The 20,447-nt window shown below is 42.1% G+C and overlaps 7 protein-coding genes across 7 annotated transcripts in view; 3 read left to right on the top strand and 4 right to left on the bottom strand.

The window, feature by feature from the left end:
- LOC104802175 (SWI/SNF complex subunit SWI3A) overlaps nucleotides 1-2,766 on the bottom strand; it is a 3,677-nt gene extending 911 nt beyond the window's left edge. Inside the window, exons 1-6 of the mRNA XM_010525651.2 lie at nucleotides 2,606-2,766; nucleotides 1,612-2,150; nucleotides 705-1,205; nucleotides 339-493; nucleotides 201-250; nucleotides 1-84 (exon numbers count right to left, since the gene is read on the bottom strand). Coding sequence (XP_010523953.1) covers nucleotides 1-84; nucleotides 201-250; nucleotides 339-493; nucleotides 705-1,205; nucleotides 1,612-2,150; nucleotides 2,606-2,672 — 1,396 coding nt within the window. The 5' untranslated portion in view covers nucleotides 2,673-2,766. The remainder of the gene's footprint in view (nucleotides 85-200; nucleotides 251-338; nucleotides 494-704; nucleotides 1,206-1,611; nucleotides 2,151-2,605) is intronic.
- Nucleotides 2,767-2,996: 230 nt separating this feature from the next.
- Nucleotides 2,997-7,207, bottom strand: LOC104802176 (gamma-tubulin complex component 4). Its single transcript, XM_010525652.1, has 16 exons — nucleotides 6,901-7,207; nucleotides 6,522-6,816; nucleotides 6,274-6,410; nucleotides 6,051-6,149; nucleotides 5,625-5,742; nucleotides 5,270-5,542; nucleotides 5,074-5,154; nucleotides 4,916-4,999; nucleotides 4,733-4,819; nucleotides 4,593-4,648; nucleotides 4,269-4,466; nucleotides 3,899-4,124; nucleotides 3,723-3,811; nucleotides 3,491-3,644; nucleotides 3,289-3,411; nucleotides 2,997-3,206 (listed from the first exon to the last, which is right to left on the bottom strand). The coding sequence occupies exons 1-16, from the start codon at nucleotides 7,068-7,070 to the stop codon at nucleotides 3,150-3,152; spliced, it is 2,247 nt and encodes a 748-aa protein (XP_010523954.1). The 5' UTR covers nucleotides 7,071-7,207; the 3' UTR covers nucleotides 2,997-3,149.
- A 322-nt stretch (nucleotides 7,208-7,529) lies between these two features.
- On the bottom strand, nucleotides 7,530-9,432 carry LOC104802177 (U1 small nuclear ribonucleoprotein A-like). Its single transcript, XM_010525653.2, has 5 exons — nucleotides 9,220-9,432; nucleotides 8,942-9,114; nucleotides 8,362-8,455; nucleotides 8,112-8,200; nucleotides 7,530-8,001 (listed from the first exon to the last, which is right to left on the bottom strand). Exons 1-5 carry the CDS (start codon nucleotides 9,308-9,310, stop codon nucleotides 7,711-7,713), a joined length of 738 nt encoding a protein of 245 aa, XP_010523955.1. The 5' UTR covers nucleotides 9,311-9,432; the 3' UTR covers nucleotides 7,530-7,710.
- A 184-nt stretch (nucleotides 9,433-9,616) lies between these two features.
- Nucleotides 9,617-11,237, top strand: LOC104802178 (60S ribosomal protein L18-2-like). Its single transcript, XM_010525654.1, has 5 exons — nucleotides 9,617-9,723; nucleotides 9,833-9,922; nucleotides 10,086-10,214; nucleotides 10,309-10,491; nucleotides 10,852-11,237. Exons 1-5 carry the CDS (start codon nucleotides 9,721-9,723, stop codon nucleotides 11,008-11,010), a joined length of 564 nt encoding a protein of 187 aa, XP_010523956.1. The 5' UTR covers nucleotides 9,617-9,720; the 3' UTR covers nucleotides 11,011-11,237.
- A 3,155-nt stretch (nucleotides 11,238-14,392) lies between these two features.
- LOC104802179 (RING-H2 finger protein ATL5) lies at nucleotides 14,393-15,920 on the top strand. Its single transcript, XM_010525655.2, has one exon. The coding sequence runs from the start codon at nucleotides 14,566-14,568 to the stop codon at nucleotides 15,385-15,387; it is 822 nt and encodes a 273-aa protein (XP_010523957.1). The 5' UTR covers nucleotides 14,393-14,565; the 3' UTR covers nucleotides 15,388-15,920.
- Nucleotides 15,921-16,171: 251 nt separating this feature from the next.
- Nucleotides 16,172-17,626, bottom strand: LOC104802180 (proline-rich protein 3-like). The gene is made up of 2 exons (XM_010525656.2): nucleotides 17,275-17,626; nucleotides 16,172-16,736 (listed from the first exon to the last, which is right to left on the bottom strand). Exons 1-2 carry the CDS (start codon nucleotides 17,615-17,617, stop codon nucleotides 16,405-16,407), a joined length of 675 nt encoding a protein of 224 aa, XP_010523958.1. The 5' UTR covers nucleotides 17,618-17,626; the 3' UTR covers nucleotides 16,172-16,404.
- Nucleotides 17,627-19,090: 1,464 nt separating this feature from the next.
- LOC104802181 (ethylene-responsive transcription factor ERF071-like) lies at nucleotides 19,091-20,350 on the top strand. Its single transcript, XM_010525657.1, has 2 exons — nucleotides 19,091-19,423; nucleotides 19,500-20,350. The coding sequence occupies exons 1-2, from the start codon at nucleotides 19,246-19,248 to the stop codon at nucleotides 20,180-20,182; spliced, it is 861 nt and encodes a 286-aa protein (XP_010523959.1). The 5' UTR covers nucleotides 19,091-19,245; the 3' UTR covers nucleotides 20,183-20,350.
- The last annotated feature ends 97 nt before the right edge of the window (nucleotides 20,351-20,447 follow it).

Consider the following 20,447-nt stretch of genomic DNA (forward strand, 5'->3'; position numbering starts at 1 on the left):
CTGCTCCCAGAGCTGCTGCCGCAGATGTTCTTATCCGTAGAGCTAAAGGTAAATCCTCCATTGACGATGCTTCTTGAGGTTCTTCTGCAGATATATAAAGGCTCTTAGTAAGTTGACCAGCTTTTGCCCATCAGAAAAGGTATTGAATGGAACATCTTTTCAGAAGTCAAGAATGCATATAGAGTCTTAACCGCAGTTACCATAGTCTGTTCGCTGTTCCTCTTTCTCGGTATCTTTGTCTCCATCAGCTCTGTGGCAATGTCATATACCAAGAAGTTTTAGACTTGACAATGTTGCTTCAGCTGATACGAAATAGGAAAGTCTAAAAAAAAGCAAACCTTTCTGGGATCAACGACTGATGACTTTTAACCGTAAGATCCTCGCAATCACCACTGTCTGTTAACATCTCCCTCGGACAAGAGGCTTCATCACAAAGTGCTGCAATTGCAGCTTTTGTGGCAGCTGGGCCAACACTAGTTCCCATTGTCGTAACCTGTCAGGAAACATTTAAAGATGAAATTCAAGATTCCATTTGGTAAGAGAGTCTAGAGGAAGGCACTAAAGGGCATGAATATATCTCTGGGTAATGTAGAGGAAAACCCTTGAGAAAGGTCCTTCAACGACTATGAAATCTTATGAAGTAAATATGTGGATAACGAAGAAACAGAAAAATGGGGTGGCACAATGTTACGAAAAACGTTTACCTGTTTCATAAGTGAATTACCAGTAGCATCTAGGGGTGAAGCAACACGTTTCCGTTTTGCTGGCGGCTCTTCTTCATCTACAGTATCTCCCTTTTCTTCCCTCTCATTGGTCTGCTCGTGGTCTTGACCTTCGGATTTCATTTGTTCAGAGGGACGAGAAGGAGAAAACTGCCGTCCTTTGGGGTCATTGATGCTACGGGGGGAGATAGACGAGTTATCTCTTCCGGATGCTGAACCCATTAGAACATTTCCAAAGGGGAGCTCAATGAGCTTAGATATGCAATCTAGTTTACTCTTTGTAGGAACACTTTGCGCAACGAGTTCCCAATCGTCCCCGTGTTTCAGCATTGACTCTAGCAGGAGAAGTGTCTCTTCCTCTGTCCACACAGCTCCAGCAGGGTTCTTGTCCCCGACTGAGTCCATTAACTTGAAATCATCTTCAGAGTTGTTCTCCCCGTACTTTCCACTCTTGAAACACTTTTCACAGATGCTGATACTACTCTGGCAACACACAAATGTCAAGAAGCGAATTAAAAACTGGGACCAGACACGGAAAAATTATATACTTCACAACTATATAATTCACCACAACAATGATACAAATTCCCAGCTGCAAAAGACCTAAGGTACTATGAAGGTGTTGCTAAGAAATACTCTTAGTAGTACCCAAACTAGAATAGCAGGAAAACTAAATGACTACAACCCACCAAAAGCAGAACAGCAAATAAGCAACCAATGGATGCATACACCGTCAGCCAACCGTCAGCCAACTACCACATTATCAATTTAATTAAACCAAAGAGCAGATATAACCAACTTACAGCAAAAGATTTACTAAAACAATTCAACACCAAAGCAGCAACCTCCATCTTCTTGAATGTTTTATCATAAGTAGAATTCGCGTTACCTTGACGTGTTCATAGTGAGCAGAATCACTTCGCTCTCCACAACTCCCACAAACCAACACATATGGCTTCCTCAAATCGTTGAAGACAACTGAATAAGACGTCAAAGGCGGCAACTTACTGCCAGTGTCGGGCCTTTGCTCATTCACATCCACAGTGTAGGGAGGTGAGGTAATAGGCCTTAGCGAAGTTGGGGTTGCAGTGACACGAACCCCAGCAGGAGTTCCTTCCTCAATTTTAACCTTTTGCTTCTCCTCAATCTCCACCAATGTGTCGTCACTGCTCTTCGACGCATCAAAATTGATCAGTCCCCATTTTTTTAGGAAGAGAAACACCTTCTGTAGCAAATTGACATCGCCCACCAGATACTTCCGAACGGCTGTAAACGTGAGCTTCCTTGAAGGGTCCTCCCTGTACTTGTTGATGATGAAATCTCTATATTCCTTGTATATTTTGGGAGTTCTAGTGATCGAGCTCCCACTGAAGAACTCCTCAAATGCACGTCTCTCTATTTCATGTATATCATCCCATGAGAACCAACCTATGAACAGAACAAATTCCTATGAAATCTCGATGATTTTAGCATAAAACCCTTCTTCTGGTTTCACATTATAAACGCTAGGAAAAAAAACTTCAATATTCAAGATCAATCCCGGCGAGTTCGTGCATCTAACCCGCTATTCCTAGTTCGACGTTTAACGAAAATTCGCTCCCATTACGCATTTCTGGAAAGGACGGTACGAACAGTGTTCGAGGTAAAACCAAATTCCAATGAGAGCATCTCTCAGGACGAAGATATCTCGTCCGACCAAACAAAACCCTAAGGGCCATAACAAACCTCTATGGTTCGTTGTCCATCAAATTTCCGAACAGTGAAAGGAAAGCTTCGGGTTAAAAGAACTTGACGAGCCGAAGAGAGCCAGCGAATAAACGCAAGGGTTAAAAGAGGGAGAGAGAAGCAATGGTCGCAGCGAAAGGATGGGGAGAAAGACATACTTGATTGAGCAGGAACGGTGTAGAGCTCGAGTTCTGGCTCTTTCCAGATCGGATCAGTAGCCTCCATGTCCCTTCTACACTGACGGAACAATCGATCCGCTCCGAATCGTTTGGGATTCGTATGAATCTCTCGCGTGACCGAAGATTAAAAAACAATTACAAGGTCCAAAAAATTATGAGTTTCGAAACATTGAGGAAACTCAGATATTTATCTCCAAGCCCCTCAATTTCAGATACTTATCCTTTTAGGCCCATTACTTTTGTTTTACAAGACTGCCCCCAGAAATCGCAAATAGACCTGTTAAATTGGTTCATATAATAATAAAAGATTATTTCCATTGGAAAAGAAATTCCAAAGGGCACTTCAACTGTTAAACATAATGTCTTCCTCTTAAAGGCAATCAACATCTTTCTTTGATATTATATATATATATATATATACAGAGTAGCCTTACATATATTGCAACTCGACTTGCAGACAGACACCTTAAACGAGAGACTCGTCAATCAGTGGAAGTCATTGTCTGAAATTCAGAGGATTAATTCATAAAGGAAGAGATGGGCGTTGCCTCACAACGTTCAATACACCCCTCGCAGTCACCTGTGATTAGGAAAGGAGGAGCTAGTCAGAAACGCGAATCTCGACCCACAAAATATCATTTTAAGGTTCTTCTCCAGCTTACCTCGTAGAAGGAGTTGAAATTCAGACGTAACAGAAAACGCCTCAAGAATGGGGCCCGCTGGCTCCCGGCCAGCTTGCTGCTGCGTAGTATTGTGTACAAGGAATTTGATTTCTTGTTGAATTCCTGCGGGTATGAAACATTAGAAAAACTATGAAAAGGGCACTCAACCGATGCAAGCAGTGAATGGATAACGAATATGGACCTCGGCTATGTTTTCAAGTTCGGAAGTGTTTGGACTGCTTTCTTGATTCTCAATGTTCCAGCAGAACTGGAGGCAGAGTTTCATGATACTGTCGAGTATCCTTGAGACAGAACCAATGTCCAGGAATGACTGAGAGATAAGAGCAGATAGATACCTGCATTTGTGTAGTACAGTGGGTTAACCTTGTAATTTGAAAACACTTGATAGAGAGAGGGAATCAAACTATACTTACTCTTGATGGAAGCCGACCAGTTCGGTGAAGTCATTAGAATCATGGATATGAGCTTGCAATACCTTCCATTGAGATTCTATCACATCAACCTAAGACAAGAGAGACGAAACCTTCTAGTTTCTTCAACATGATTTACACGGATTTGGTGGAACATTGAAACTCATCCGAAATCAAACCTGGATGTAAAACTGCAGATTCCTTATCAGAAAGGCCATGTGCTCTCTAACTCGCCACATTGGTCTGATTCCTTGTCGTCTTTGCTGAGATGTTGATCCATTTGCACGATCTTTGCGGTGTTGAGAAAAATCGATGTGATCTTGATGCATTACCGAAGCCCATGATTTCTCCAACTCCATCTGAGTTCTCTTTAGCCGTAACAAATACTGGAATACCTTAAGGTACCTAAAACAAATTTGTCTCTGTCAGAACCAAAGCATCTTATATGTAATCTTCAAGTGAAGCTCGGGCAGTACAAGTAGCCAATGAATTCATAAGGAAAAATGATGTGGAAGAAACCCGGACAGAGCAGGGGGAGAGATTTCTTACTTAGAAAGCACTTCTTGGGTGAAAAACAATTGCAAGGGCCAATCGACAGAATATTCAAGAGAGATGGCATCCCAGCCATCAACGGACACGTCAGATGTAGTGTTTAAGGGTGCAACGGTCGACTTCCCAGAGAGGGATGCTTTAGATTTCTGCAGGTCTGCTTGAGAGGATCTGACTGTGACTCCAAATGACGGCATCCTGAACAGAAGTGATTAAAACAGCCATCAAGGGGCATTAGGGCGGAAGTAACTAATAATGTTTTCTCCCCACTTAGCGCAAAGGCTATACAAAAAATCATCAAAGAGAACTCGATGATTTACTGACCGTAGGGACACCCTAGAGAAATATATGTCTTCCTCGCAAATAGTTTTTATAGCAGCCTGTATTGCAAAAAAAGAGAATTTACCAGCACTAATACTCGACCAGACGATGAGGTGTTATCATGAAAGTTCCTCTAAACATACCAATTGAAATGGAACCATAAGATCAGCTTCAGCCGTAGACTGGCGAGGCGGCAGACGCATCAATTGACGACTTTCCTCCAGAAAACACTGAAATGAAAAAGTCCACCAGTATCAGATATGAACAAAAGTGAGCAGCAATCATGTTTCCCAGATAGAGTGGACAACAGATACTCAGTGTTTTACCAGGAAGAAATCCCCTTTTGCTAAGAGAAAATAGTCTTTCAGAGCTTTAAGATGGCCATTGAGGTCAGCACGCACAACGACAAGCTGCACAAACGAAGCTAATGTCACAAAATAATCATCCATAAGATCATAGAGACATAGCATGTCTCGTTAAGCACCTGCCAAAGATGGCTGGCTGCTATAGCTCGAACCGAATCAATGGCACATTCAAACGATCTTTTGTGAAATTCAGATGATTCCTGCACATATAAAAAGAAAAATTGAGCATCCGATCTCAGCTCCATTGTGATATCAGGAGAAAAGCCGAGTACTGTCATACACAGAGACCCATAAAAACAGGCTCTAAACCACAACCTTCAGATCTTTGAGCATGGCCTCAATCTTGTCAGCCTCAGTTTGTGGAAGTAATTCTTCTCTCGTAAGATCTCCATCTAACTGCATCTCCTTCTCCGTGGTTAAACTATGCATAGATCCTTGAATTCTCTGGGAACCATGCAGTGTCTGCTGATGATTCTTGTTCTTCTGGAACTGGAATGCAGGACTGGGATTCCGTAAGACCCTGATGGCTTTTCCGGCAAACAGAATTGACTCGGCCAGACGCATAGGAATATAATCAGGCAACATATCCTGCAAAATAAGCACAGAAACATCAATAAATAATAGAGTATAGACGGATGAAGCCAAATAGGAAGCACCAAGTAAATCATACCAAAGAAATGTGAAATCCAGAGTGCCAATCGGTTAAAGATGTGTCATGAATGGAGGTACGAGCTAACTTTTGAGATATATCTTCCGGAGAACCATGGTCTAAATCCCTACCATCCTGCCTGCAAACAAAACAGAAATGTGCTATATTTACATCACAAAAGGACAAACAGAAAACAGAGTGCAGTAAAATCCAGGGATTATAAAAGAAGTGCCATAATGTCTCATTTTTACAGCAGCCTCAGTTCTCAACTCTAAAAGACTGCGGTGTCATCAAATGTCAGCTTTAGTATACACCAATCTAGTTACTTATCTAAGAGTTATAATCAAAGATATCATGAGAAACACTAACAGAGATATAGAGCCTAAGAAGAAAGCACCGAATTCGAATCTGTGGATCAAATGGAGAAGAACGTAGATTCACAGTTACCTCCTGATAAAAAATTCTCCATGAGGATCCTGAAGAATTCCATAAATCATCCATGCAGCAAGTTGATTATACATGATTTGATGTCCATGCCAAAGTAGCCTATGCATGAGCACAGAATTTGGATGATAAGTGTCCAAGAGGGTAGAAACTGAACTATGGTATAACCAAACAAAATCTCAGTTCGTGTGGTAAGGGTCGGGATGAGGAGAAAGATGGGTGTTACCTTTGAAGACAGGTTCGCAATTCAGGCACTCCACAGTGACATCTTTTATTCAATAGATTCAGTAGCTGCCCTCCACGCATATCATCACGCTCAATCTCGAGAACAACCTCATACAGGGGTTTGAAAAGAACAAAAAACTACAAACACGGGATAGATTCAAAAGGTTCCAATCAACGCATACTCAAGTAAAAATCCCGTAATCTAGTCATGACTTGAACGAATGAGAAACCAAAAACGAAATTCCTAACCTTATTGAGCCCTTGTGTAACAGTAGCCAATATAGGCGTCGTCTCTGACAACAGCTTCTGCTCAATGTGAAGAACAGCAGATCTGTAGATCGACAGAATCTCTCCAATTCCATTAGCAATAGCTCTGCGGTAAACACTTGCCTTCTCCTTCCTCTGTTTCGATAGTTCAGCAGTCCGTTCCACCTGATCCACGCTCGTAACGGACCTTATCCAACTCAAATTCCGAGACTTAGCCGCAAAACGGTCGAGCTCCCGATAGTAAAACCCAAGCTGGATCAAACTTTCAATCACATCTCTGCAGAGAACGAGAATCACATGAATCAAAATCAATTGAATTACGAGCAAGGAGCAACAGAGAGAAACCGCGAAGAAATACGACCTCTCACTGGGTTCAATGAAGGAGATATCTGGGGCGAGCTTGAAGGTGCATTCATCTGAGAGAGGAGCATCGGAGGGAAAGGAGAGTCCTAGGGATTTGCGTTGCTCACGCTCGTCGACGATGAGATCGCCGGTGTAGCCGAGGAGAGCCAGTAGAAGCTCGTGCAACATCGTGTTTGGGAACCGAGAAAGAGATGGGAAATTGAATACCGTCCAAATTCAAATTTTTCTTCCCGGAAAAAGAAAGAAACCGCAAAATGAAAATGCCGATATTTTTGCCGGCTGGCTGGTCGGAATGCTCGCGCTACAGTGGCAAGTGCTGTGATTTCTGGAAATACGCAAGGGTGGGGGGCTTCCTTGGAAATATGGACAATGGGCCTATCGGCCCATTTAGGAAAATATTCCATTGGCCTCCCCACGGGATTGGATTGATTCCCCAATGGGGGGAAGAGAGAGATCAAGGCATGGCAAATTACGAGCCGGAGCCGGCGGCGGCGGCGGCGGCCACACCGATGCAATTTCCGCCAGAGGCGGCTCTGTTTCCATGTTTGCCCGCGAGAGAGCTTCACGCGACCGACCGCTCTCTCATGCTGATTGTGGTGACTGATGACAAAACACAAATAGAAACAATGACACAATGAAATGCCCCAAACAGGCCTTTGTTTCGCGCTTTAAACTACATTAATCCGTGTATAACTATAAATAACCATCTAAACTTCTAAGAAACAGCAGCTCAATTACATGTGAATGTATCAACCAAACTAAAAGATACTGGATCACAGATCATTGAGATTCAACACATCTAAGATGTCTATTTCTTGGCATAAGTGATGAGCATTTGGTTCTGCTGAATCTTGAAACCCTGAAGTCCCTGCATCGCCACCGTCGACTGCATCTCATCTCCAAACTCCACAAAGGCAATGCCCGGTTTTGCTTCCACTGTCCTAACCTCCTTAAAACCAGCATATTGGGAGAACAACATTTGCAGCATCATCGGGGTTGTCTCATGGGGAAGGTTCTGAACAAACAGGATATTATTTGGCGGAGCTGGAGCCTCGGGCACAACTGGTCTTATACTACCCGGGTAAGCTACTCGTGAGAGCTGCAAGAAGGCGAAATTAGAACAGTTTGGACATGAAAAATGAGCCCTAGATCCAGAAATGCCAGACACAGTTGGGGGACACAGAGATTAAAGGAGTTTAGATTGCTCACCGGAGGTACAGCACCATAGACGCCTGGATATCCTGCGGCAGCAATCATCTGAGAAGGAACAAGATTCTGATCTTTCCGTTTTTTCCCTCCTGTGGTTTCAAAGACTTTTAGATTGCAAAAAATATGATGCTTAGGTTATAGAAATCAGATTTTGACCTCTTTGACAAAAGATCACCCAAATATCAGGCAGCTTTTCCCCAAGGGGCAGACAAAAGCTAGGAATGAATAAAAGAGAACTTTGGCGTCTCACCTTTCTCCTCGTGTCTCTTTCTTTTCTCACGAGGAACAAAAGTACCGTCGCCCTTGGCAATGATATCCGATTTCGTTTTGGCAAATTGTATTCTCTGTGAAGTAAGAAACAATATTCTTCATTATTTGTTCAATAAGTTTTCTGGCAGAGTCTAGGATAGAAGGCAACCACCAGAAACCCAGAAATGGGAAGAGACGATCATCCCCACCCAGAGCAGTGCAAAAGCAAATATCAAAACCGGATTCTAATTCTAAGATTTGGTTCCAAGGGCCTTTCAGTGGTATTTCAAATACTACTCCCAATAACAAGGATCCCCAATATCAACCTAAGCACCTATTACTGACAGACTAAGTTTAACCTACTGCAACTCCTCAATACCAACAAATCCACATTGCTACAAACTTCAACCTAAAACTTATCATTACCAAATTTACAGTGCCTGAAAATTTTAGAACATAGCTCCAATATAGATCCCACGAGCTCCGGGAAACTAAACCACCAACAATGGATCCAACAACAAAATAAATCCAATAGCTACAAAAGCTCAAGGGTGCACCAGTATAATCGAGGTCAAACTTACCATGGGCTTGTCGTAGAAGGGAAAACCATTCATTTTGGCAATAGCGTTAGATGCAGATTCTACTTTATCGAACACCACCCATGCCTGTCCTTTGTGCTTCAGTGTCTTAAACGCCAACACCTCCAGTATCTTACCGAACTGCGAGAACACTGCATTCAGCGATTTCTTCAGCTCTGAAAAAATTCCAGAACAAAAACCAAGCTATAGATCAGACTTCAACGCCATAAACCCGAGAAAAAAGCGGAAAGTATGACGATAGAAATGAAGAAATTGATCACCATCGAGTTTCACTTTCTCGTTGAGATTGTTGATGTAGATCGTCTGATTAGAATGAATCTCTGCGCCTTGATTAGCCTCAGGCATCTCCATCTTCTACGAACTCCGACTCTCCGGCGATGAACACAGCCAAAACGCTAGCCGGGAAACAAGGAATGGTGAGGTTTTAGGTCGCAAACGGAGACTTCGCAGGCACAGATTTCTGTGGGTAAAGCCCTAGGCCTAAATGTGAAACTTTAAATAGCCCGAAAGGTTTTTCATGGGCTGTTCTCTAGACGCTGTCGTTTAGAGATTGAATGAAAGCACAGTCAAATCAACGGTGAATATTGTCTTCTTGGTTACACGTGTATGGTTAGGATAAAGTTAACATCAACATTCTTACCCTCGCATGCACCCAATAATGGTCTCTGGACACCTCCTAAAAACCCTAGCTGACTCATCTTTCGGGCATTAGCTTCTTCAGCAGTCGAAGGTCCCGAGCCGCTTCGCCACTCCCTGCAACAATGGTATGCTTCTTGTCCTATACATTTGAAACCTTTGCATTAGACGTTTCTGATCTCGTGTTCTTGTTCTTTTTCGGGTTTTTTTCGGTCTCTCACTTCTGTTTCCTCTCAGGGTATCGATTTGAAGGCCGGAGGTAAGAGCAAGAAGACGAAGCGCACTGCGCCTAAGTCTGACGATGTCTATCTCAAGCTCCTCGTCAAGGTACGCTTTGAGTTTGAGTTTCTCTCTTCGATTTTTTCATGTCTTTCTGGCTTTGATCTGTTGTCGCTGTTACCTGCAATTTTCGAAATCGTCGCTACATTTGTCCATCCTTTATGATATACTCACGATCTGAGTCTTTTGGATTTTCGCGGTGGGTGATTAGCTGTATCGGTTTCTAGTGAGGAGAACCGGAAGCAAGTTCAATGCTGTGATTCTGAAGCGCTTGTTCATGAGTAAAGTGAACAAGCCGCCATTGTCTCTCTCACGTTTGATCCGGTACATGGAGGGAAAGGTACTTCCTTTTTGTGTCTGGATGATGTATTGTTCGGTTCTGGTGTCATGTGAACTAAATTGAGTGTTTTCTTTTTTCGGGTTGGATTGAATAGGAGGACAATATTGGCGTTATCGTTGGCACTGTTACAGATGATGCTAGAGTGTATGAAGTCCCAGCTCTTAAGATCACTGCATTGAGATTCACGGAGAGGGCGAGAGCCAGGATCGAGAAGGCTGGTGGGGAGTGCCTCACATTTGATCAGCTGGCTCTTCGCGCCCCTCTTGGCCAGAACACGGTATACATTGCATATAGTATCTCCTTATTCGATTTCAGTCAGTGTAACAAGGCTTGCTTAATTTAGTTTCTTGGTGGCATTCAGTAATATCATTGCAGTATCAATTTAGTTATTGAATGGAAAGTCGGCAGCTGTACAGCAGTAAAACTTGTTTAATGTACTCTTGTGTTAGAAAATACGGTAGGGATGTCATTGCTTTCGTAACATGGCATGTCTTCCCCCGACTTTACGTTATATATGGCTGTGTACTGTTTACCTCATTTGTTTTCCAGGCTTCTCATGTGTTAGACATTCTGTACTCTAGGCTATGTATTGGAGTGATTACTGTTGGTTTTTAAAATGATGGGCGGGATGATTCAGGTTCTACTGAGAGGCCCGAAGAATGCACGTGAAGCCGTGAAGCACTTTGGACCTGCTCCTGGTGTTCCTCACAGCCACACCAAACCCTACGTTCGTTCAAAGGGCAGAAAGTTTGAGAGAGCTCGAGGTAGGAGAAAGAGCCGAGGTTTCAAGGTTTAAGATATTACCAAATCTAGCAAAGCCATTAGCACAGTGGCAAAACCATCCCCCGTACACAAATAGCTCCCAGCTCCTTTACGGTGCGTTTATTTTGCAAGTTTATGACTTCTGGAGCGTTGTTGGATTACATGACATGCTCTTATCTTATATATTGGTATTAAGTTGGAACCTTTTGTTTCTTGATCATGGATGGTTTGAATGAAATCAGAGTCTAAGGACAAAACACATATAGCTTCTCCTGAACATAGCATTAGTGTGGAAGGATAGAAAGGAATCTAGATGATGATGGTGCACGAGATTCCATATGGTGATCCATTTTATCACGTACCTGAGCCAGAGGGGAATAGTCCAAAGTATCTTCTGAGGTTAGAGATTCATTTGGCTTTTCAGAGCTTTTTTCTTTTTTGGGGGTGCAGCCGTGATCCAGTTTGGATTAAGATCAAAAAATGTTGCATACAAAAAGGGATTCCCATGCGCAAAGCGGGCAAAAGTAGAACCAGTGACCTAATTTAAACGATACCAATGTTGGAGATATTCATTCATGATTGTATTCGTCGGACTCTGCAGTGAGTATAAGATACTTCTCATTGACCTGTCTTGTGTCGGAGGTGATAGATGGTGTGGATCGTCTCCCGATGATACTCGACTATAGTTAGTTACAAAGCGAATAAAACGGGAGTTGAAACCGCGTGTATTATATGAATTGTGAGTCACCCGAAAAAGTTGTAATTGAAGAAACTATATGCAAAAGTTGAAAAGTAGTTTAACAAAAAAAAAAAAAGGTTGAAAAGTATGGCAAGTGGCTCTGTAGTTTACGTGCATGCAGACACGATCAGTTCTTCGTAAATATATTAGACGCATGATCACCTTTGATTGGGTAGGTGTTGTAGCCGTGTTTGCACAAGATAACGCCGTCAATGGCGACGGGCACGTATGGCTTCACGGGGGGAGAGTATTTCCCTCTCTCACGGCATTCTTATCTGCTCCATGTGAAGTTTACTACTCGATCACGTACGCTCAGCGAGAGCTTTTTCGGTACGCCCATAATCATGGTTACGGCCAGAACATGTTTTAAGTTGTGCCAACATTAATTGCATAACTCCTGTTTTTTTTTTTTTTTTTTTTTTTTTTTTTTTGCGTCTCTGATTGGTTGTGGTAAAGTAGATAAAGTAATGAATGAAAATGAAAAGGAGGATGTAAATGAGCTGGCAATGAGTTGTCCGAAAGTGTTTACTTCACCGCTGTTACATCATTAAGCATTTCACACGGTTTATGGTCTGCTTCCCTTTGAAATAATTTGTAATTGTTATTTTATATTTATTTCATTGTGGTTACTTTTTTGCACCTGTCCCTTTTTCCGCCTAACTCTTTTAAAAACAAAAAAATCGGAAATGTTTTCTCCCTCGCCCTTTTTCTTCTCTGTAACCCGTCGCTTTTATTAACTTAATGGATGAATAAATTCGTCAAAGGATGAAAAATAAAGAGGTATCCGATCGGTACATTGGCGGTTGAATCCTTGCCGACGTTTTTAAGAATATAGCAGTTTGCAACTGTAATCCTAAAAGATGGTTGGGGTCTCTATGAGATTATTATATATGTATACAAATATGTCACACAATATTAGAAATGTATATATAGATGGCTCGTTCGTGCGCTTGCAAGGAAGAAAGACTGTGTGTGTGAAAAAGTATGAATTGCAGTTGTCAACTTGTGTAAAAAGTATGATATTCTTAGATTCTGCGGACGGCACATGGAGGGGTTTTTCCACCAAGATGGCGAACGTTTTGACCAATGGTCCAACCTTATCCTATTCATCTATACACACATGTATATGTATCCCATTTGCCTTAAATCAAGAAGACAAAAAATACCAATATCCCAACAGCTTTAAGTCAAGTTGGAAACCGGAGACCCCTCCTCTAGTTTTGTCTCCGATTGCTGCGGCTCCCATGTATACGAGGAACCAAACCAGAAAGAAAAAAGCACACGCTCGTGTTTGGATTTATTTGAAGAACACGAGTCGTAATTGATTCGGATATATTGAATACACAAATGGTAATTTTTTATTATATAATTTCAAAGTTTAATATAAATTCGATCCAACTACAAAAATGTAGAGCATTGGAGAAATACACCGCGCTCCACACGAAGATTCGAATATGGATTGGAAAAAAGTTTTGTTTCATATTTTATCAGTTCAGTTATCCATTGTTCCATCACAAATGGTGATTTAACTCAATGCAAACACTAAATAACCTTTTTTACATGTATGATTTGAATGTTATATAATGCATGAGAAAGTGCACAGCAAAGTACTGCTCGTAATTTAAAACTGAAATTAATTAAACCGATTGATGGGCATACATTAATTATAATTAGCGATGGCAGTGAAGTGGACGACTGAGATCTGGTCACATGAACATACGATGGAACAAGAATATTAATGTGGATAATAATTGCATGTTTAGTGAAGCGCATGTTTTGAAAAAAGTGAAGCGGATAATTGATCTTGGTCACATGAGCAGCATATTCCTGTCCCTGCTTCATCAAATCACATGTATGTATGCATACGTATAATTGAACGAATCATCAAACTAGTAGACGTACGAGAGATTGCATCAATCATTTAATAATAATAATAATAATAATATATAAATTTGAATGAAAAATAGAAAAGTAGAAAGAGAGAGAGTGAGAAGACCAATGTTTTTTAAAGCATAAACAAGAAGCAAAGAAAGGGGGAGCAACAAAGGTGGTCGTGGATTGGTCAAAAACAACTAGAAAATTCCAAGGAGGCCCATTAACCACCTCTCCACGACAAAAATTTTATTAGGTCCTGATGTGTAAAAATGGTCGTAAAGACATATTTGATTGAGACTTAAAGTTTTTTATTTTTTTATTTTTTTTATTTTTGGGCAAAATTTCGTCGTCCATTTTACAGGAAAAAACAAGTGCCAAACTCCATCATCAAAGCAAAAGGAAGAGGAGCCCCCTCTTTTAGATGGGACAGTCTCTTTCTCTTAGCATCTAAGCAAAGTCCAAAGATTTCCTAACCCTAATTACCATTTTCACACCAAGTTATTAAGATTAAATACTTTCATGTGTATTTACCTCTTTTAATTAGACAGATGCAAACTCTCGCTATAAAATAACTTTTGGGGGGTAAAAAAAAAAAAGGAGGGAAAAGGAAGAAAGAATGATTTGTCGGTATTCCCTAACAGCAGCATATCTATGTTTCCGTTTATGATCACCCCTTAAAATAACAATAATCAAATCTGCACATTCTCTGCCACGTTAGCCTGAGTCGGATAACAAAAGTGACGTGTAAATCGTAATTGTGTTATATAATTACCAAATAGATTACAGTTAAAAAATTAAAAAGTTCGTGGAACAGATGCGCAACATGTGCATCTTTTTGTCTATAAATAAGGAGTATTAATAAACCCACAGACAGGAGCACATTGTAACCTTCCCACTCTCTTAAACCCATCCCTTCGTCTTCTTCGTCCAAACTATTTCAGAATCCTCTCTCTCTCTCTCTCTCTAGAACTGATAATGGCCACGAGCGACCAAAACAGCAAGACCCTTTGGGGGAGCGTGAACCATGGGCCGTCGAGCTACGCCCTCAACGGCAAGATCATGCTTTCCTCTGTAATCGTCCTCTTCGTCGCCGTCATTCTCATCCTCTGCTTCCACAGCTACGCCAGATGGCTTTTCCGGAGACAGAACCGCCGCATTCGCCGCCGCATCAGGGCCCACCTCCGCTCCCTCTCCGCCGCACGCGACCCTGCTCTCGCCTCCTCCCTCGCCCCGCTCGACCCGGCCGTGCTCGACAACATCCCAGTCTTCGTCTACGCGCCTCCCAAGACCCTCGACGCGCCCCCGATGGAGTGCGCCGTCTGCTTGTCGGAGTTCGAGGAGGATGACGAGGGGCGAGTCCTGCCCAAATGTGGCCACGCCTTCCACGTGGACTGCATCGACACGTGGTTTCGTTCGCGGTCAAGTTGTCCGCTCTGCAGAGCCCCGGTTCAAGCCGATAACCCAGCAATCCTACCCGAGCAGCCCATTTCCGAGACTACCGAACCGGCCGTTCCTGTTTGTTCATCGGTTAAACCGGGTGTGGATACCGAAACCGGTAGTTCATCTTCATCAGACGATTCCTCCTCCTCCTCCTCCTCGTCATCTTCATCGCCGACGCCTTCTTCGCCGGTAATCTTTCCGCCGGAGAGGTGCCCTAGGCAACCGGTCGAGCTGGTTGGTATAATTGTGGAGGTGCCCAGGGAAATTGACGCTCCCAGTACCAGTTTACCCGGTGAAAATGGGTCCAAGTTTCCGGGTAATCGGGTTCTATCCTTGAAAAGGCTATGGAGCATTTGATAATTTTTTTTCTTGCTTCTAAGAGAATAAAAATCCGAGAATCGGATACCGAGGAATCCGGAAGCGGGCAAGGAAACAAGGGGTTTGTGTTTTTCTAAAACCGGATAGTGATGACGACACGTGGCAATTTTGACTGGCCGACGTGGCCGTCAGTCCCGGACTTCGGATATTCGTCTAAATTTCATACGGCGTTTGGATTCGGACGGAACTGGAGTAGTTGTTTGTATATATGAAACGGTGTCGTTTAAGCGCCTGTTGGCTCGTTCGTTTGTTTGTTATTTTTGTGGTCTCTTTGGAGTTTGGGTTGGTTTCTTGTTTACTTCCCCACGAAATTGTTTGGGCTTTGTGAAAAAAGAGATTGTAACCAAATAACTGAGAAGCAAACGAACGGTTGAATGCAGAAAATTTGATCAAGTCTCTTAGTCTCGCTGATTTCTATTTGTTAACCGGCCGAGAAATTTGAAAACGATCATTCTTCCTAATTTGTTGTAATAAAAAATAAATGGACTCCATACCATAAGGGTGTCTTTTTAGCCTGAGTTGTAAAGTGGGGTGTGTTTTGGTCCCTTAAAATATTACGGGGAATATTTACTTTATAAAGTTTTTATAGTTGTGTATCATCATCATCAATCGAACATGGGCAATGACTATTTTAGTATTTTTCAAGGCCCATAGTCAATAATGGATATATATATATATATATATATATGCTTAGTGCTTACACACGTGTATATTTACGATATAACTTGTAAATGAACAAAAAGAATTGTTTCAAACAAATATTAATATTCTCTTTAAATGAACAAAATAGGTAAAGCGCCTTTTTGTTGGAATGCACTGCACAGCCCGATTCAGACCAACAGCACCTCAAAACCATATAAAAAGAATACCCCACAACTCAGTGTAAAAATACAAACAACAGTTAAAAACAAAACAAGATCATACGAAAGCGTTATTGCCTTATTGGACGGCACATATATATATATATATATTGAAACAGAGAGAGAGAGGTGAAAGCTAGTAATTGGGGTGAGGCGGAGCATGCTCAGAACCGGTGAAGTAGAAAGGTCCGACACTGTACATTTTCAAGTTCCTGTCGGGGAAAGTACGGTAATTGTAGAGAGAGAGAGGAGCTCCGGTGAGGCCCTTGTTGACATTTGTAGGGTTCTTGCAAGTGGCCATGGGAGAGCTATGGAGCTTCACTCTGCACAGGGCAATGTCCTTCACCACTTCCGTCACCGTCAACTCGAAGTACCCTTTCCCGTCCGTCTGCTTGCTGTACAACACCACCTCCTCCTTGTTTTTTCCGTACGAATCCACCTCCGAGCACACCAACTTTGCCTTTGCTCCTGTTCATTATATACACACACACATTCCGGTCAATATGCATATATATACTCGACTATAGTTTTTTTTTTATAAGATATGCTTGTATTACTTTCCGATCAATTAGAGTTTTACAAAAACTAAACTATACAAAAAGGGATTCCCATGCGCAAAGCGGGCAAAAGTAGAACCAGTGACCTAATTTAAACGATACCAATGTTGGAGATATTCATTCATGATTGTATTCGTCGGACTCTGCAGTGAGTATAAGATACTTCTCATTGACCTGTCTTGTGTCGGAGGTGATAGATGGTGTGGATCGTCTCCCGATGATACTCGACTATAGTTAGTTACAAAGCGAATAAAACGGGAGTTGAAACCGCGTGTATTATATGAATTGTGAGTCACCCGAAAAAGTTGTAATTGAAGAAACTATATGCAAAAGTTGAAAAGTAGTTTAACAAAAAAAAAAAAAGGTTGAAAAGTATGGCAAGTGGCTCTGTAGTTTACGTGCATGCAGACACGATCAGTTCTTCGTAAATATATTAGACGCATGATCACCTTTGATTGGGTAGGTGTTGTAGCCGTGTTTGCACAAGATAACGCCGTCAATGGCGACGGGCACGTATGGCTTCACGGGGGGAGAGTATATGTGGGGTTTTGGAGCATCCTCTGACGGCTTCTTAACCGGTGGTGTGTATGTGTAAACCGGGGGCGTGTAGACCGGAGGTGGGAGGGTCGGCTTCTTAACCGGTGGTGTGTAAACCGGTGGGAGAGTAGGCTTGTGAACCGGAGTGTAAACCGGATGAGAGGGAGTAGTGGCGGGGTTGTAGTAGCCGGCGGCGGCAATGGCAGCCAAACAGAAGTGGAGGAAGATGGCGAAGGAGGCGCGTGTGACTGCCATTGCTTTTGTCTCTCTTCTATTGGAATGAGTGACGAATCGTTTTCTGAAATTTGGGATTTATAAGGAAACTTTGGGAATTTAAAATTGGAAATATCATCTTTTTGTTTATTCGTCCGTGCCAAAAATAACAGCGAACACCGACTTGTGCATGACGAATTCATGGAGACTAAACTGCACGATCTATAAAACATGTTTCCCACTAAGGGTTTTATGTTTTCTTCTACCAACTTTTGGTTTGGATGTATACATGCATCTATATATTATATATTTATTGCCAATTTCAATTGGGCTCATGGATCGTAAATGGCCCAGAAAATAATATAACATGGGCCTGGGTCTAACATGTCATACGAAACCAACACCGAGCATTTTGGGCTTCTACGAAATCCTATGCATTTGCTAGCGTGATTAAAAAAAGAATAGATGTTCATGTCATGAACATAAACATACGTGCGTGTGGAATATAGCCAATAATGAAAACATGATATGTGGCGCGTTTCTCATGTTCATATGTACACATCTATGTTGCATGGGTATGTATGTTTTTATGAAATTTTAATTAATTTTTCTGCATATATATAATATATTTCTAAATAAATTATTACAAAACGTTACCGAGAGTACGCTCTGTCAAAATTGGCAGATAAGAAAAGCTATAAAGCGATGATTTTGTTCGCCCATGAGTTGCTACATTCGATGTGCGATCCTCTTTTTATTTGGCAAGTGGGCGTAAATCTCCTCGGCATGCAACTATATCCATTTAAATTTCACATAATTCATAACCATTACATACAGAAGTTTATCATATTGACAATTATACAATATAATAAACTATTAAACACGTAGGAATCTTTGACTATTGTTCCTACTATGTTATTCAAACGTGCTTTATGGTTTAAAATCCTTAATATGTATGTATATATACACAAATAATTAAGTATATACGCGGCCATTAAAAGAGCGTACATTTGGTACTTGCGTACGTTCGATGTGTGTACGAGTCACTGATGCTTGATCACGAAAATTTCAACACGTATGCGCTTATGTCACGCATGCATTTCAGAAGAAAGTTTGTTTAACGTCGGGGAAATATTTTTTTAAAATAAATTAAAAGTTGGGGGGATGTCGGACGAGTATTGTTCAAGATCCAAGTGGGTCGAGTTCTAGAAGAGCAACGGTGTTAGATTAACACAAGTTGTCTTGGTCGTGTCCTCTGTTGCTCTTTGGTTTTTAATAGATGAAAATGAAAGTGCGTTCTAATTAACCATTATTATTTAATATAAAATTCACTTTTTTATTGTATAATCAATTTCGTTTCCTACCTCTAAAATCACAGACGTGGAAAAAAAGAGAATAATTATACTTTTTAATTGGGAAAAAAATTTGATGTAAGACAGAGATGAGGAAAGTTCGATGCCGCCGCCAAATTTCTGACTGTCACACACTACAAAAGCTTTATATAAAGGGCCCTTCCCCTCCCAACACAAGCGTCAGTTGTCTTCTTCGTTCCTAAACTTCATCCTTTTCACCTAAACCCTTAAACCCTTTTGCTTACTCAAACAAAACCTCAAACCATTGCTTAGGTGCATCGCCCATTTCGGATTTCTGCTTCAACGGGAAACAAGGAAATGTGTGGAGGTGCCATCATCTCAGATTTCATCATCCGGAACCGCGGCCGAAGTGTGTCCGCCGCCGACCTCTGGCCGCACTCCTCATTCTCTAAGATTGTCGGCGAGTTCGAGTCCGATCTGAGTCGACTCGGACGCGGTGGCTCTGTCTCCATCAAGAGGAATCAACCCGTCTCAGGTATTCCTACGTTTCGTCGTTTGCAGCTTATTTCTTTCTCCGCCTTCCTCTGATTTTGGGGAATTTCTTGGAGCAGGCGAAGTTGAAGAGGCGGTGAAGAAACCGAAGAGGCAGAGGAAGAATCTGTACAGAGGAATAAGGCAGAGGCCGTGGGGCAAATGGGCTGCCGAGATCCGAGATCCGAGAAAAGGTGTACGGGTGTGGCTCGGCACCTTTAACACCGCCGAAGAAGCTGCTCGAGCCTACGACCGTGAAGCCATCAAAATTCGCGGCAAGAAAGCCAAAGTCAATTTCCCCAACGAAGACACCCATTTGTCCGCCCCCACCGTCAACCACCTCCGAAATGACACGATTTCTCACCTCAGCTACCTCAATTCTCCGGTCGCCGATTCAAGTAGCACCAGTTTCGGGTTCGGTGACGGTCTCAATCCGATCCCCGACGGCTGCAACACGAATCAGGATCATAGCGCCATGCACTCTGATTCTGTAGTGGAGGAGAACTCCGAGGCGAATTCAGCTTCGTATTCTCCGCCGGCGGTCAATGGCTGCGTGACGGAAGCGAAAGAAGGGGAGGATGAGGAAAACGAGGTGCTGAGGTTGTCGGAGGAGCTAATGGCGTACGAGGATTACATGAGATTCTATCAGATTCCGTATCTCGACGGCCAGTCCTCGACGGCGATCGACGCCGGCGCACAAGTAAGCGTCGTCGGAAATCTCTGGAACTTTGAGGACGCCGTGGCCGCGTCCCCCATCGCTTAACGGTTTCATTTCCCAGCAACAATTTGAGCCTTGTTTGAATTTTGTCGATCGGTCATGTTATTCTTGTCATAAACTCCCGATTTCATGTTTTGTTAAACTTATGATTATCGATTGTAATTTCCTTTTTTTTGATAATGGTAATCTGTATTTTTCGTGTTTTTATTCCAATCTATATAGCATTCTAAAATGATTAGATCTCTTAATATTTGAATCGGCTTTACATGATATAAAATTACTTTGTTAACAGTACAGATTATATTAAATT

The sequence above is a fragment of the Tarenaya hassleriana genome, unplaced genomic scaffold (assembly GCF_000463585.1).
Source record: "Tarenaya hassleriana unplaced genomic scaffold, ASM46358v1 Cleome8, whole genome shotgun sequence".
NCBI classification, from domain to species: Eukaryota; Viridiplantae; Streptophyta; class Magnoliopsida; order Brassicales; family Cleomaceae; genus Tarenaya; species Tarenaya hassleriana.